This window comes from Alligator sinensis, unplaced genomic scaffold, assembly GCF_000455745.1.
Source record: "Alligator sinensis unplaced genomic scaffold, ASM45574v1 scaffold2_1, whole genome shotgun sequence".
Lineage (NCBI taxonomy): Eukaryota > Metazoa > Chordata > Crocodylia > Alligatoridae > Alligator > Alligator sinensis.
This window is the reverse complement of record NW_005842712.1, coordinates 18384-34773: the sequence shown is the minus strand read 5'-3', so window position 1 is coordinate 34773 and position 16390 is coordinate 18384. Positions and strand designations below refer to the sequence as shown.

Genomic DNA, 16390 nt, shown 5'->3' with positions numbered 1-16390 from the left:
GCTGAACCATTCCTTCCAGTTGCCGGAGGGAATCCTTCAATTTTCCCAGATAAAGCAGACAAACAGCAGCATTGTTATTAGCCTGGAGAAAAAGATATTATGTACAAGTCTGGAGTCAGACCAAATTTGCCAAGTATTTAGGATTTACTTATTCCCTGCTTTAGTCCCTCCCTCCTCCCCCCAAATAATTGCATTTTATGGACTGTCTTCTTCAATATGACCCAATTCTCACTTTCTGGGCAGTGGGGGGCCAGTTATTCTCAGCGGCTGCCCTACAGCAACAGGACCTATTGAAACTACAACAGCTGAAGTTCTCAAAGACAGCAGAGGTTCAGCTGGTTTCTAGACTGACTGAGGAACACTACTCCCTAGTACATGTTAAAAGTGAGTTGAAATTGGTTTCAGAAAGTACACCTGCCCTGAAGCCCTGTCAGTTCTTTCAGCTTTACAATTATATCCTTCTATTTTAAAATATGTTTCTGCCCCCTGTTGTTTGGGTGGAGCTTTCACACAGCATCAGGGGAGACTGATTTACTACAGAAACATGTCAGAAACTGCCTTTTAAGCTAATGGGGTTGTTCACCAACCAGGGCAGCCCAAATAAATCCCAGAAGTCAAGTTCTCTTTCTCTTTCCTCTGCAGGAAAGAGAAAAGTTTATCAACATGAGTTACAATAATACAAAGGCCTGCTTAGCAACAGCAACTCCCCCACTTTCTGAAAGCTTAGGGAAGAACATGGCCTTTTTCTCTAGAGAGCTCTATTAGATCTACCACAGCTGAAGGGAGATTGCCTCAATTTTCAGCAGATACATTTGTAGTCCACAGTCACAAGACTTTTACTTATGTACTCCCTGAACTCAGGTGTCTGCAGTTTTAAAGTGGCCTTGGAACAGTGCAGTAGGAATACGTCCAGATGCCCAAAAATCAGCTCATTCTCAAGTGATTGCATACAGAGTGCTGGCAAAAATGCAAACAACTGTACTGAACAAAACTGATAATTCTCTAATCTCTCCATGATCGCTAAAGCTCTCATTTGCAAAATGTTAAAATAATATTTACAACTTGATAGTATCCCTTTGATGTCATATGTCAACAAATCAATTCCTACATGCTGATAGCTGCCATTTCATTGTACAACTTGTAATTCTGAACTAAAACAAACAAACAATAAAAGCCATACATACAAATCCTTTCAGAGCTGTCTTGAAACAAAATCAAGTTGAATATATGCATAATAATCTCATCCTTCACAGAAACATGTTTTTTCTTCCCTTGCTCATCTATGTCTTATCAATGTTTTGTTTGGACTGTGTTTCACTTTTGTATAAAGCTCCCAAGCCACCCCAGGCACTATCAAATCTAATGGATTCAGGAATCACTCAGGTGTCAGTAAACTGTAGAAAAGGTGAAGGTTTACCACAGCATTTGATGGGTCAATCCTTAAAATTTCTGTGAAGAATCTGTGAGCTTCTGCAAAGTTATTCTGACCAAGATGGAGAAATGCTCTAGAAAGTAAGTCACATGTAAATTAGTTATCCTGAAACACCTAAAGCAAGAGTATAGTTCAAAGGAACTGACACCATTTTTTATTTCCCTATGATAGATCTAAGGGTTTTTGACATCTGCTCTTCACAGTGTAATCTTGAGCCAGCACGGAGACACTAATTTACAGACAAATGAAGTGACACGCATCACATCATTTGACCATTTTACTTATTCTGTCCACCAAAGCAATACTCTATTCTATTTTTATTAATTTAAATGTTATTAGCATTCTTAAAAGTAATTTCTCTTATGGAAAGAGCAACCACTCTGTCTGTTTCCAGAACATTTTTCATAGTATTATCTGTCTAAATATTTAGTCATTGCGATAAACTGAATTCCCCAACATGCAGTTGGATTTCCTGCTGTAACCCCTAGCACCTGCTTGAAGATACCATGCATAGAGATATTTACTACCAGATTTGTTTGCAGGATAAAGGTTCAAGAATAGCTTGTGTGTTCCCAAGACATTTATAGGCAAATACATATATTGAGAAAGCAGAGTAAAAATGTAATCTGCTTTGAAGAGAGAGCATTAGCTTTGTAAAATCAGTACTGGTAACTAAATGATCATAATTTTGATCCAGAAAAATGTGAATACACCAAGTAATACAGATCTCATGGGTCTACGTGCCATTCAGCCTCATTTGTGACAGATGTAGTTATATAAAAGAGAGGGGATACTCTCAAGAGTACTTTAATGTTCTTAATGTGTACTTTGCAAAACCATATTTTTAAGTTTCAGTTAGCTATTGAACTACCTACCTGTTCATTAAAACCACAATTTGATTCTGTAGGCCATTCAACTTCTGAGTAACGTTCTCAACATCTTGAAAGTATTTTTCAGCAGTTTTTATGTCTCCGATCTGGAGGATAAGATCATAAAAAAGTTGTTACAATCAGAAGACAAGAGATTCACCTATATTGTGTCTTAATGGGAGACTCTTCCACAAAGAATAAAAATTTGAACAGATATTAAATATCTGATATGATTTTGTATCACTGTGTGGTCAGTAGCACTGTGCATGGGGTAAGGCAATTATCAAGTGAGATGCTTACAATTCCACTTCAGAATCGCAGCAACAACAAAAAAAGTTCAATTTTCTCTCCACTTAACACTGTGATTCTCCAATTGCAATCTGTGGAGCTTTGGCTCAGCGATGGCTCCACTTCCTTATTTCTAGCTGTTTTTAAAGGCATCCAGGGTCCTCTTTGCAAATAATTTAGTTTGTAAAACTTGCTAGAAATGAGAAGATAGCAAAGCTACCTCTAATAAGGGATTATGATGCTATTGCATAGGAGAGGAAATAGTACCTATTGCAGTCCCAGGGACCACTGGACAGTACTCTGCCACTCAAATGTCTGACACAGGAGCCACCTTGAGTGTCAGTAAAGGAAACTGTAGAGGTGGTCCTGACATGAATTTAGAAGTATTAGACTAGATGATACAAGAGAAAGGCCTAATGGAATTGGGAGCTGGCAGAAAGAAGAATAAAATAAATCATTTGGAGTGGAGGATGGCAGGTTGTAAGCGGTTGAGATGGGATTTCATTTTTTGGGGGGAAGTTCTTTTGTAAATTTTTTCGCAGAAATCACTCACATTGCAGTATCACGAACGTGCAAAAAGCTGCCAGGTGAGAAGTCATTTTTTGACCATACTATACCTTGCCTGATGGTCAGAATTAATTTAGGAGAAGCAAAGTGAAAAACACTGTCAGAACTGAACTGTATCTTTACCTTTTCTATTCAAAAGAACCATTTGCCAGTCTGAATTAGGAGAATTTCTCCTCTGTGCTCTCTAAAATTCAACAATATTAAAAATAGATTTGTTCATTTGTCTTTGACATGAAAATATCACAACTATTTCTTTTACCCATCCATGTGGTAGAATGCAAAATTTTTACTTCCTGGTTTAAGTAATGTCATTCCAGAAGATGTAGGCAAACACCAATCAAGTGAGAAAATGAATCATATCATTTAATTCCAAAAAGAAGTGCAGGATGGAAAAGATAAATTATTTTCTTAAAAGCAGTATGCAGAAGTTCGTAAATATAAGAAATACAACATAAATATAACAAACCTATAATATATCTATCTTAGGCATTTAGACGGTGTTCATTATCACACAGTCTAGGTGAAGCTGATGTACTTCTACATAACACTGCACAGCTGGATTCAGGAAAAAGTAAACACTATTCCTTCCAAACTCTTTTCAATTCAGTTTAAATTTAAAAATCTTTTCTAATAAAGAATAAAAAGCATAGAAAAAAGTTATTTATTTGCAATATCTAAATAACATAAATACAGAATGAGGTGATTGCTATTTAGATTTGGTTGTAGAAAATGCAATTTTGAATTTAAAATCTGGATGTTCTTTTCTGTATTACATGTGGTCACCACATCATATCTATGTTATTCAATGTGTGGGTGTATTAATCCCTCAGGTATTCAGGAGAGCCCATAACCAGTGATTTTGCTTTAATATGGTGAAAATGGGTAGATGCCATTTAAAATCTCTGACAACAAAATGACCTGCACCCTAAATCCAGGTGAAGGTCTTTATACCTTTCTTTTTTCTGATGCCAACAAGGACCTTGTCCTGTATTACTCAAATACAAAATGAGGTTCTCCCCCAACGAGCTGGGGGAAAAAAAGCCTGTCCTCTTATATTCACATAAAGAGAAAACCTCATTAAAGACATTGTCTGTCATTAAACTGCTGCCAAAAAGAAGACATGCTCAGCAATGGATGCCAACTATGAAGCTGATTAAATACAGCCAACACTGAGCATGACTATGACACAAACGCACATGGCTCATAAAGGGCAAACATACTGATGGGAACTTACCACAAGAATAGGCTGGTACAGCTCATCTGAATAAGATATATGGTAGTGCCCATTGAGTGCAGTCCTCAGCACCAAATCTTTTTCAAATGATGGTGCGTCACTACACTGAATTACATTTCAACTTCTTCTGCACTCCTACAGCTGAACTGTGCCTTTCCCATTTCTAATGATTCCTGTTTCTTAACCATCCTTAAATGTCTAGCAAATATCACCAAACAGGGCCCCAAAAGAGTTCATCCAGAACATATTAGTTCAAAGCTATGTAGTTCCTTGGGATGGGTCCCAGCAGATCAAAAGCATTTCAAGCCATGGTGACCCCATAGCTCAGAAATCTACTCAGTATGTGTGTGTACTCCAGATAACACCCCCAAAAGGATCTCCCACTCATGACTGGAACGGGGTGTTTCTTGCCACGAATCCTGGGATCCTCCAAAATTTTATATCCAGAGGTGGCACAGGGCAACGTGGTCTGACCTCGGGCCACACTAATCATGGAGGGCAGGGCCACACTAATATGCCACAGGCTAAGAGAGAGGGTGACTAAGATCAAGTAAGGCTACCTGAGTCTGAGGAGAGAAATTAATTTTTTTGGTGAAAACTTGGCCTTTCATTGATGGATGACAGTCAATGGGAGTTTTGCTATGGACATCAATGAGATTAGGATTTTACCTTTTGAATTGCATGTATTAGGCATCTTTTCTATGGTTTCTTCTTTGTTAACATAAATGTTTTTGATTTAATGTTGTACTTCATATTTCCTAATTTAATCAAATGTTTTACAATAAAAACTGTCCTTTATTTTACCTTTAAAGTCCTATGTATATTTCGATTGCTACATACGTGCCTAATAAGAATAATAAATCAGTTTTAAATACAAGTACTTGTTATATTGCTGTCAAAAGAAATGTTATTTAGCATACTCAGAGTGAAATATATACCTGAAGGAAAATTCTTCCAATTCCACTCAACAGCTGAGGCTCTTGTTGCGGGTAATATTTGACGACAGTGTGATATGCATCTACAGCAAGCACATAGTCCTGAGGGATAAGAAGAACATGACTGAGTTTGATTTATGTAAACTTTTGTTTAAGTGTGCATGCAATAAACAGGTATCAAGGAGAACAAATCTAAAATTAAAATAGCTGCATATTGTGAGTGTTAATGGTATTTCCTTTCCATCTTGTTAGGGAAAAGGTGGGCAAAATACAGTCTGAGGGCCAAATCTGGCTCGCCAAGGGATTTTGTCCAGCCAGGCATAGGGTGGCATGGTGGCTGGACTTGCTTTCTGGCACCCCCAGTGGTGGTGACTCCTTCTGGCTTCTGCTGCTGCTGGACCCAGCCCTGTTGTCTAGGCACCCTGGCCTGTCTGCCTTGCACCCATCCCTGGGGACAGGACCCACACGGGCAGGGCACGTGTTTGGGCAGCATGATGGAGCCATGGGCAGGTAGGGAATAGCATTTGGGAGTGGGATGGGTCAGGAATCATAGGATAGTGCAGGGTCAGGCCTCGGGCAGAACCATGATCTGCTCACCACATGTCCCAAAAATGGGTGTTGGTTCTGCAGGGAGGGGCATACAGGGAATAGATCACTGTTCTACCCTGGGCCCCAGCCCTGCCCACCTGTTCCACTCCTGGATGCACCTCCCCACCTGTCCACAGCTCCATCACATCTGCCTGGCCACATGCCCTGTCTGTGTGGATCCTGGCTGGTCTGCATGGAGACACATGACAACACAGAGCCGGGGCCCAAGCTGCGATCTGTTCCCCGCATACCTCTGCCCACAGAACTGGCGCCCACTGCAGGGGTGTGCGGGGAGTGGATCATGGCTCCGCCCCAGGGCATGGCTCCATGCTGTCACTGCCCCACAATCCCAGCCCCAGCCCCGCCCACCCATCTCGCTCTCAGATACCACTCCCTGCCCGTTCATAGTCCCATCCCAGCTGCCTGGCTCAGAGCACAGCCACTTAGTAAGTTTTGGTGAGCTGTTGAAGGGGAAGAGGGAGGAAGAGGTGTTGACCTGGTGCAGCAGTGGGGTGCTGACTTGGCCTGTGACAGCTCACCAAAGCTGCTTATATAGCACTCCAGCCCAAATAATTGCCCATCCCTGTGCTAGGGGATAGCTGACTACAGTAACCTTTTGACTGTTCAGTCGTTTGCAAACATCTAACACACCTAACGATAAAGTGACACATTTTCTTTTACATTTCTTTTTTGTTTTGTATTCTTAGTCTATGTTCAGCTAAATGACTAAAAGAATATGAACATTTATTTTTCAGTTTCAAAAATGATTTAGGATAGGATTTTCAAAAGCATCCAAATGACTTTTGGGAACAAAACCAATTTAGTCAGTTTTAGTCAATGGAGTTCATATGCTTAATTGATTTAGGTACTTTGGAAAATCCTGCACATAAATTGGAACATAAGAATTTATGACAGGCTACTCAGAATCAAAAAGATAGGGACTAGAAAACTCCTCCTAATCTTTCCAGGCTGTGCATCTGAAGAGCATCATTATACACTGAGCTTAGTAACCTTTCACTTTTTCCCATAAATTTATAGTGGTTACTTTACCTTTCTTTAACAGTCAGAAGCTAATTTCAAGGGCGCTTTTCCTGCCTTCTCATACTGTCTGTTATCCAGGGTAGAACATGGACTGGGCATTACATTTTAAAAAAATTTTGCATTTAAAATGATCCCCGACCCTGATTAGTACCTGTCACATACTAGTTTAAAAAAAAAAATCAGAGGTCTTTGGAGTATGATCAATTTATGGAAGGGAATATGACATGGTTGCCTTTGATGGCAAGGGACTAGACTGACTTGACCCAGGAAATCCCTACCCTGCTTTTCCAAATAATTTCCAAACTGTGATCATATGCACCAGAAACAATGATCACTTTGCAATGTTTAATAATTGACATTTGGAGCTTTTATTATTTTCACTCTGATACACTATATCAAGATAAACATGTCTATATTTCTATATCAAAGATACAAATAGAAACAGCAGGTAGGGCTTTTGTTGGTATTAAGATTAAATCTTAGATTAGTCTGTTTTCTAAATTCTGAATGAACCAACTACACAAGTGACATTTATCTTGTTTCCTACTCTCCCAAATCTGTAGAATGTTAGGAATTTCTGTACCAGTTGCAGACGTTCTCGTTGAAGGACTCAGCTGAGAATGATGCTCCATTGGGCTGGGCGCTCTATAAGCAGATGTCACAGGAGACCGTTCTGCAAAGCATGGGAGTAACTCTGATAGTGGAACTGACTAAACTCTTTCTCTATAGGCACCACCAACCTTGCATTACATATGAACAGCTCTTAATCCCTCAGAATCTGCATGGGAAAGGCTTTACGCTCATTAACAATGGCTAGAGGTTCCTCCAAAAATACTAACACTACACTTATGAGAACAAAATTGCTTTCTGGACAAATAAGTTTATTATATCAAATTCTGACCATTTGGAAGCTCAGAAGGGCAGCACCCTCCATACTCTGAACTCAGGCAGACTCCCACACATAGATCACATCAAGTCTGTCATATATTATTCTAAAAAGGAACAGTTCCTTTAACTAAAGCAAAATTAAAGTACACTTTTCACCCCCACATAGGTCATTATAAGTAGGATTTGAACTCAACCCAATCCACAGGTCAAGAAATTGTCTACTCTAGAAGCAGGATTTTTCATTTGATCGCTAGTTCTGTAATCCAGTAATTCAGACAGAATGACTAAATGGAACACTGCTAAAAGTTAACATTATTTAAAAAAAAATCAAAAATGGAAAAAATTCCACTTTTAAATTATTTTGACTTTTATCTACTTTGTTCCAATTTAAGTCCCCAGAGACCACTCCAACTGGGACAATATAAATGAAGACCTAAACTGTCTATAATCGACTAAAATAATCTAAATTAAATACTATATAAGTGGAACACTGTTGCTGCCATAGTTTTAAGAAAAGCCACACTACTTAAATAGAAGTCATTAACTAAACACCTGGAAATGCTTAATTTAACTTGAAAGCCATAGCCTCTTCTGCTGGTACAGCAAAAATACTTTCTTTAGTATTCATTCAACTCATTCAGTTCAATAAATAGTTAATGGAAAGGTCAGAAACTAATTGGGAGTTGATAAAGCAGGAAAGTATTTTTCTCTTCTTATCTATGAATAAAGATGAGTTGTAAAAGAATGAAATCTACTGGCTCTACTCTCTTAAAAGACATGGAATCCAGAAACATTCAATTCAGTTCATTTCAATTCAATAACTACAGATCATTTTTTCTTTCTTAAGCCTCCATTATGTTTAAGATCATTTCATTTAACTCTTAGAAAACAAATTTAAAATGCCATTTTTAAATTTTAGTTGAATACCAATTTCCATTCAGGTGTGGCTTACCACACAAATGTGAGTATAAAAATAATCTAATAAATAAGAAATGCATCTATTTCCTATCATTTTCTAACATAATAAATGCAAAGTTTTAGAAACTGAATAAATATAAATGAATCTCCACAATTTTTATATCCAATTTTTCTGATTAGCACAAAAATGTACAAAATTAGGTATAAAGTTACATCTGGTTGAAAACCAGTTAAATGGATTAATGGTTATCAGCTAATGTGAATCAACTCCTCTTCGGGAAGAATAAGTAAAAATGTAAAACAACAGTAAAACTGAATGATTTAATACAATCACTAATTTTTATCATGATTTAAATACTTTGATTTAGCATAGCAGTAATAGCAGATTGCTGTGTGTGGCTGATCTGCATCACCGTCCCAAGCTGATTCGGCCGAATCTGATTCGGAGACCCCCCCCCCCCCCCCCCCCCCCCCCAAGGGCCCCCCCCGCCGCTCTCCCACCTCCTGGCTTTTTAAAAAAAACCCCCAAGCCTCCGCTCACTGGCTGCTGCTGTGTGGGAGGCTCTGCCACAAGCCCCCTGACCACTCCTGCTCTCCCGTGGCTGCTCTGCCCAGCCCCAGATCCCGGCCCTTTAAAATAAAAAAGCCTTGACTCACTGGTTCTTGCCAGGCAGGGGGAGATCCGTGCTGCCCCACTGCCCTGCGTTGTGTGGGGGGCTCTGCCATAAGCCCCCAGAAGCCCCGAGGCTGCTGCAGCAGCCTGGGGGTCAGGGATTTTTTTTTTTAAAGGGCCAGGAAGTGGGCCAGGCGGGGCAGTCATGGGGGGGCGGGGAGAGGGGGCTGGGAGAGTAAGCGGGGGTCAGTAGGGGGCTCATGGCAGAGCCCCCAACATGGTGTGGACAGCAGGGATCGCTCCTCTGCCTGGCAGCAGCCAGTGTATGCGGTTTTGTTTTAAAGAGCCGGGAGCTAGGCCGGTCAGGGCAGACATTTTAATTGGTCTCCAGATTCAATTTGAATTCGGAGATTCAGCCACCAAATCGGGTTGACTCTCCTCCAAATCAAATCAGCACCCAAAGATTTGCATAGCCTTAGAAATCAGTCTGACCCTGAGCAGAGGGGCAAGACCCTCGAGCCAGGAACCTTGGGTTTTAGTCCCAACAGAAGGACTGTCACACATCGGTCAAGAGTCCCCATCTTTAGCTGCAGATAACACCTAATGCTTCTGAGGCAAGTGAAAAGTCCCCCTGACATGTAGCAACAGGAAGGGGAAAAAAATTCCTTTCTGGTCCCATGTGGCAACAATCAAAGCCCAGAAGCATGGGAGATGCATATAGCATAACTACTCCTAGATCTTTGTTAAATTTCTAACAAACAGCTTATATGTTCTAATAAACAGCTCTAATGATGGAGACTCCACAACTTCCTAGGCAGTCTATTTCACTGTCTCATGGTTTTTACACTGAAGAAGTTTTTTCATGGTATTCAATCTCAATCTACTTTGCTGCATTTGACTGTGTTCTATTAAAGACCTGCTTTTCACTCTCAGATCTGTCTGAAGCGACCTTGTGTAAGGTTTTTGTCATCTGTGAAAACAGTGAGTGATATTTACCCTTCCCAAAGGTATGAAATTTTGGCTCATAATAAGGGTTGCAAAGAGTACAGAAACATTATTAGCAGCCAGTGGAACAGCCAGGACTCAAAATTTAATTTCATGCGTTTTTTTTACTAAGCTACAGGGTAAGTTTCTCTCATTTTGGTTACAAAAAATCACGCGTGGAACTGGGGACAAGATTGTTCACAATATACTAGGGGCTGGTAAAATACAGCCCATGGGCCAAATCTGGCCTGCCAAAGGGTTTTATCTGGTCTACAGTGGGTCTCTTGACCCCAGGTGCAGCTGGTGCCACTGCCCCTGCTCATGTGGCATGGCAGCTGAACTTGGCTTCTCAGCAACCCCTGCGGTGGCTTGCTCTGTCCATCTGCCACTGCCAGTCGGCCCTGCATCCACCGGAGGGTCTCCATGGAAACTGGCCTGGGATCCTCATAGGCAGCATGTGCTTGGCTGGGTGGATGGGATGGGGCCCACAGGAAGGCAGGGATTGCTGTTTGGGAGTAGAATGGCGGGCCAGGGGCCAGGATTACAAGGGCCCACCTGCCCTGCCCACAGAACCAGTGCCATGTGTAGGGACATGTGGGGACTGGATTGTGGCTCTGTTCTGGGCTCCAGCCCTGCAATCACCACCCCACAATCCAGGCCCTGCCCTCCCATCCATTCCTGGACACTGCCCCCCATCTGCCCTTGGCCTCATCCCATCCACCCTAAGTGCACCCTGCCCACGGAGATCCCGGGCTGGTCTCCATAGAAACCCTACCTGCCTGCTCTGTCCAGTGCCCCTTGTAGTGGGTGCAGGGCGAATGGGCCTGTGGCTGAATAGGATCAATTTCAGACCTCTCTCCCCCTCCCCTGTCTCCAACAATTCACCGAAACTCCTTAAGCGGCCCTCCAGCTCAAATAATTGCCTACCCCTGCAATACATTAATAAGAGTTGACAACATTATGTTATAATTTGACACCTTTCAAATCAAATACCTTATTTTCTCACATATAAGATGCATCTCCCAAACTCTTCCCCCTAAAATTGGCATGTACGTATTAAGTAGGGAGCCTGATTTTCTGTCCCAGACAGAAACACCCTACTCTGATTCCTGTTCCATAGTGCAGCAGTGTTACTATTCAGGCAGCTAAGAGAGTCTATTGACTTAATGGACCATTGTTCTTCACTCCACAGGTGTTAACAATCATTTCTCTTTTTTAATATTCCCGATGTTGCATTAAATCAAGCTAACCTTTCTTAGGGCAATTTTGCTATCTACTAGTTGCTCTTATTAGCTTAAAAAGAAAAAAAAAAAAAGAGTGAGTCAATTGAAGATTAGGATCTATGCCTGCTCTACAGAACCATAATTCTGGAAAAATACATTTTTTTCATTGTGCCTTCCAAAATCAAGGTGTGTATTATATTCTGGGGCATGTGAGAATATACAGTGCTATACAGACCTAAACCTAGGTAGAATTACTAATACAAAGAACTCTGAAGGAACCCTCAAATTATCAAAGAGACCATTCTTGACAAACTGGCTGATGGCAACATCCTGAGGGACAGCCAGCATGGGTTTATTGTGGGTAGGTCTTGCCTGACCAATCTCATCTCCTTCTATGACCAGCTGACATAAATCACCTGGACAAGGGAGAAGAGATTGACGTCATATATCTTGACTTCAAAAAAAGCCTTCGTTTTGGTGTCCCATGATCTCATGAAAAACTGGCCAACTGCAGCCTTGGCTACGTCACAGTCTGAAGGCTGGGGAACTGGCTCTGAAGTTGGACCCAGAGAGAGGTAACAGGCGGAAGTAAATCACTGTGGTGTGCCATGACCAGTGGGTTCCCCAAGGATCCGTCCTTAGGCCTATACTTTTTAACAGCTTTATTAATGATGTAGACATTGGTATCAGAAGCAGACTGGCCAAGTTCGCCGATGACACCAAACTTTGGGGTAAAGTGTCCACACCTGAGGATAGGCTGGTGATCCAGGCCGACCTAGACAGGCTCAGAAAATGGGCGGATGAAAACCTGATAGCGTTCAACACCAAAAAATGCAAGGTACTCCACCTTGGGGAAAAAAAAAAACGCAGCACGCTTATAGGCTTGGCAGTGCTACGCTTGCTAGCACCATGGCCAAAAGGGACTTGGGGGGTCATGATTGACCAAAAGATGAATATGAGCCACCAATGCGATGTTGCAGGTGGTAAAGCAAGCAAAAATCTGGTTTGCATCCACAGATGCTTCTTAAGCAAATCCCAGGATGTCATCCTCCTGCTGTATTCAGGCTTGGTGAGGTCGCAGCTAGATTACTGCATCCAATTCTGGGCTCCACAATTTAAAAAGGATGTGGAAAAGCTTGAGAGTCCAGAGGAGAGCCACGCGTATGATCAGAGGGCAGGAGAACAGGCCCTATGATGACAGGCTGAGAGCCATAGGACTCTTCAGCCTGGAAAAACACAGGCTCGGGGGTGGGGAACGAGTGGCTGCCTATAACTATATAAGGAGTGTACGTCAGGACCTGGGGGAACACCTGTTCACCAGAGCGCCTCAAGGGATGACAAGGACAAACTCCTCCAAGACTGTTTCAGGCTAGACATACGGAAAAACTTCTTTACTGTCTGAGCCCCCAAGGCCTGGAATAGATTGCCTCCAAAGGTGGTGCAAGCACCTACTCTGCACTCTTCTAAGAAACATTTGGATGTCTATCTTGCTGGAATCCTTTGACCCTAGCTGACTTCCTGTCCCTGGGGCAGGACTTGATGATCTTCCAAGGTCCCTTCCAGCCCTAAAGTCTATGAAATCTAAACCCAGTAGAATTATTTGTATGAATAAGACAAGGAGGGCTTGGTTTCTGAGATGCTGAAGTTCATCATCTGTATTTGCATTAAATAGATATTGCATTAGTTGTTTGTTGAAAATTTGTAATTTCTTTTGAACATAAATAATTAAAATAGGATTACAAGTTCATTAAGGTAAGAATAATTGATCTTATTGAACACAATGATGAGATCAGGCTAATCCCCCTCTGTATCAGGTTTGGTTATGTACCCTATGCTGACAATAATATTAGGGTTCAGGAAAGAAGGGTTTTCCTTTTTCCTCTATATGCTGTATTTGCATAGTGATTGTAAAAACAGATTCATTGCATTAAAAATCCAGAAGATAGTGCTGCAGCATAAATTAAGCAAGACAGATGATAATTTATGTTGTTTCTCTCCTTTAAATTAGAAGAGAATCCAAATCAGAAGACACCCTTAGGCATCAGACTCTTGTCATTAGTACAGGCAGTCTTCCGCCTCATCATTTTAATTGTAGTAGACCCAGATTTAAAATATTTCTTCTGCTACTGGTTCTAATAAGTGTAAGCTATGCAGAAGTGGAGACTTTTCTGAAATAATATATACATTTCAACATACAGAAAATGCCTTTTCTTAAATTAGAGTGCAATACTATGATAGTATTGAGAGAGCTGTTAAGTTTTATTTTTCAACAAACCAAAAACCAGCATATTGGTATGGTAATGCTGAAGCAATTTCAGCTGAGGAAGGAAAATCAAGCCTATATTTTCAAAATGAAAATATTCCAGGACAAATTAGTAACATTATGCTTATTTTTTGCAATTACATTGTTGGAATGAGGTAATGCTCCTCATCAGTTTCATTATGAATTACTGATTATGAACACAGAAGCACAAGGGACAGAATTCCATATTTAGAAAGATAATCCAGTAGTTCAGGAGAGCCATCACAGATTTCCCGTGTGAGTCTGGACAAGTCACTTCTCTGTGCCTTCATTCACAAATAGTGCATTTCCATACCTCAGCCTGTACTAGTAGGACATGTTCAGGCACTATGGTAATGCAGCCATAGAACTAGAGAGAATGGGCTCATTAGAACTCTTTGATGGCACAGAGGGAAGCAAAACCAAACTTTATTGGGTTAAGCCTGGGATTACTGAAGGAGCTGGAAGGAGTTGTATGTTGAACTCCCATTGAAAATCTAAGGATAGGATTCAAATTGCCTCGTTGTGTATCCAAACGTAGGTTGGGCAATGCCTCACTTCAGTGTGTCTTCTGGGGGAAGTACATTCAAAATGACCCAATTAGACTCAATGGAGACACTTCAGAGAAGCCTAAAAATGGTTTGAGTTTGTGTTTTCTGGTGTTCCCTACAGCAAATGGTAAGAGGTACATGTCTCCAAAGGACAATTCAGAAACCCTGGAGGTGCTTAAAGCAGTGGTTCCCAAACTCTGACAGACTGCACACCACCAATTTCAAATGATACAACCTTAAGTACCACCAGCAATTTTTGTCAAATAAAGTAATTATGATAAATCTGTTAATGCATACCACTGACAGGTTATCTGTGTCCCACTGGTGGTATGTGTACCACAGATTGGGAACCACTGGCTTAGAGGAAGACAGTGGGAAACACTAAGGCCTCACGGCATTCCATTCAAAACACTCAGCTGCATTTCTGAGATTGCTGCATACTTTGTTCTGAAGACAGGTGAACAAGAATGCACAGTGATGTAGCTGAGTCCACTTTTTGAATAACAGAAGAGTAATTATAGCATTTGCCGAAAAAAATCAGTCCTGGGTTTCAGGCCTTTGTCACTTTGAAAGGATTCAGATCTATGTCTCTTACATCTCAGACAACTTGTTAGTAGGCTTCCTAAACTGAAGCTGGTGAAGCTTGAAGCTGAAGCTGGGCAAATAGAGTACAAAAGCCATAGGGCCAAAAGAACAAACAAGGAGGAGGAGGCTGTTTTCGTAGCCTACTGGTTAGGCCTGTTCCATGATGGAGGAATCCTCAGTTTTGGCGCACAGTGTCAGTTTTTTAACCAAATAATATCTAATCCAAAGTGTGCCTCTGTAGTCTGATAGCTAGGGTAGTTCCTTGGGAAAGAGTCTGCAGCTTTTGTCCCTGCTTCCCAGCATTATTTATGTATTTTAACATTAAAGAGCCATTGGCTAAAAACAGAAATAGAAGTGGCAATAGGAATCTGGATCCGGGACTCCTCCATCTCAGGGCACTCTTCTGCAAAGTGGGAGATTTGGGTTTAAACTTGTTCAGGATGAGGGGAACTAAGCATGTAGGTCTCCCATGGCTAGGGCAAAAGCTCTAACCATTAGACTAGTGCAGAACCATCCCAACTGAGTTTGGCCTGAACTTAGCGCTGGGGATGCGAGTTAGTCATGGTTTTGGACTGGTTAATGGCTTGCCCCTCTCCCTCTCCTTGCTAACTCCTGATTAAATCCCAGTTAAGAGATCTTCTGAAATAATCTGAATTTGAGGACTTACTCTTTTAGGTTCTTTTGAAAATCCTAGTCTGAAAGATTATCCTGAACTATATTTCAACAAATACTAATTTTTGGCTAAAGGAATAGGTAAATAAAAATTAGATAAAATTCAGTGCTTTTTCCCCACATTACTAGGTCAGTTATTTTGGCTCAAGTTATTCCATTCAATTAATAATACTTGTGAATCAATACAAGAGAATATTGCAATATGGTATATATTCACTAGATGGCAATAGACAGCACTAACTCAGTTTAGAAGGAACCCAGAATTTGTATACGTGTGTGCATGTGCACAAGTGCATGTGTTATAACTACATTTTTTATACTTAAGATGAATAACAAATTTAAAAATAGTCCTCCAAAACCATCTTATGTATAACAGATAACTCTTTTAGATATTTGAAGCTTTGTGCAACTGGTTTCCTCAGATACACTTACTTTCAAGAAAGCCTGCTTGTTTAATAATGATTATATGAAGAAGTTATTCCTTACAGCTTGTTTACTGTAAGATGACTAGGAGTTCAGTAGCAACATCTGTTGTTACCTGGGAGATATGAAAATTGGAAATGATCTTGGAAGTCTAATTTCCTAACCTGAGAGAGATTACAGATTTTGAATTTCCTTGGTTGTGAAACATATAAGGAGAAGAATGAGTTGTGCTATTCCTGAAGTACCATTTTCAGAATCACTGGGTGCATCTACATGTGTGCTTTACTGAGCAGCTGAC

At 40.9% G+C, this 16390-nt stretch overlaps 1 protein-coding gene across 1 annotated transcript in view; it reads right to left on the bottom strand.

Annotated features, from left to right (window-relative positions):
- Window positions 1-16390, bottom strand: part of LOC102382839 (trafficking protein particle complex subunit 12-like) — a gene marked incomplete at its 5' end in the record, with an annotated part of 34876 nt that overhangs the window by 288 nt on the left and 18198 nt on the right. The window contains 4 exons of the mRNA XM_006034225.3: window positions 1-82; window positions 1418-1505; window positions 2308-2408; window positions 5329-5427. The exon at window positions 1-82 is cut by the window's left edge and continues 288 nt beyond it. Of these exons, the coding sequence (XP_006034287.1) occupies window positions 1-82; window positions 1418-1505; window positions 2308-2408; window positions 5329-5427 (370 nt within the window). The remainder of the gene's footprint in view (window positions 83-1417; window positions 1506-2307; window positions 2409-5328; window positions 5428-16390) is intronic.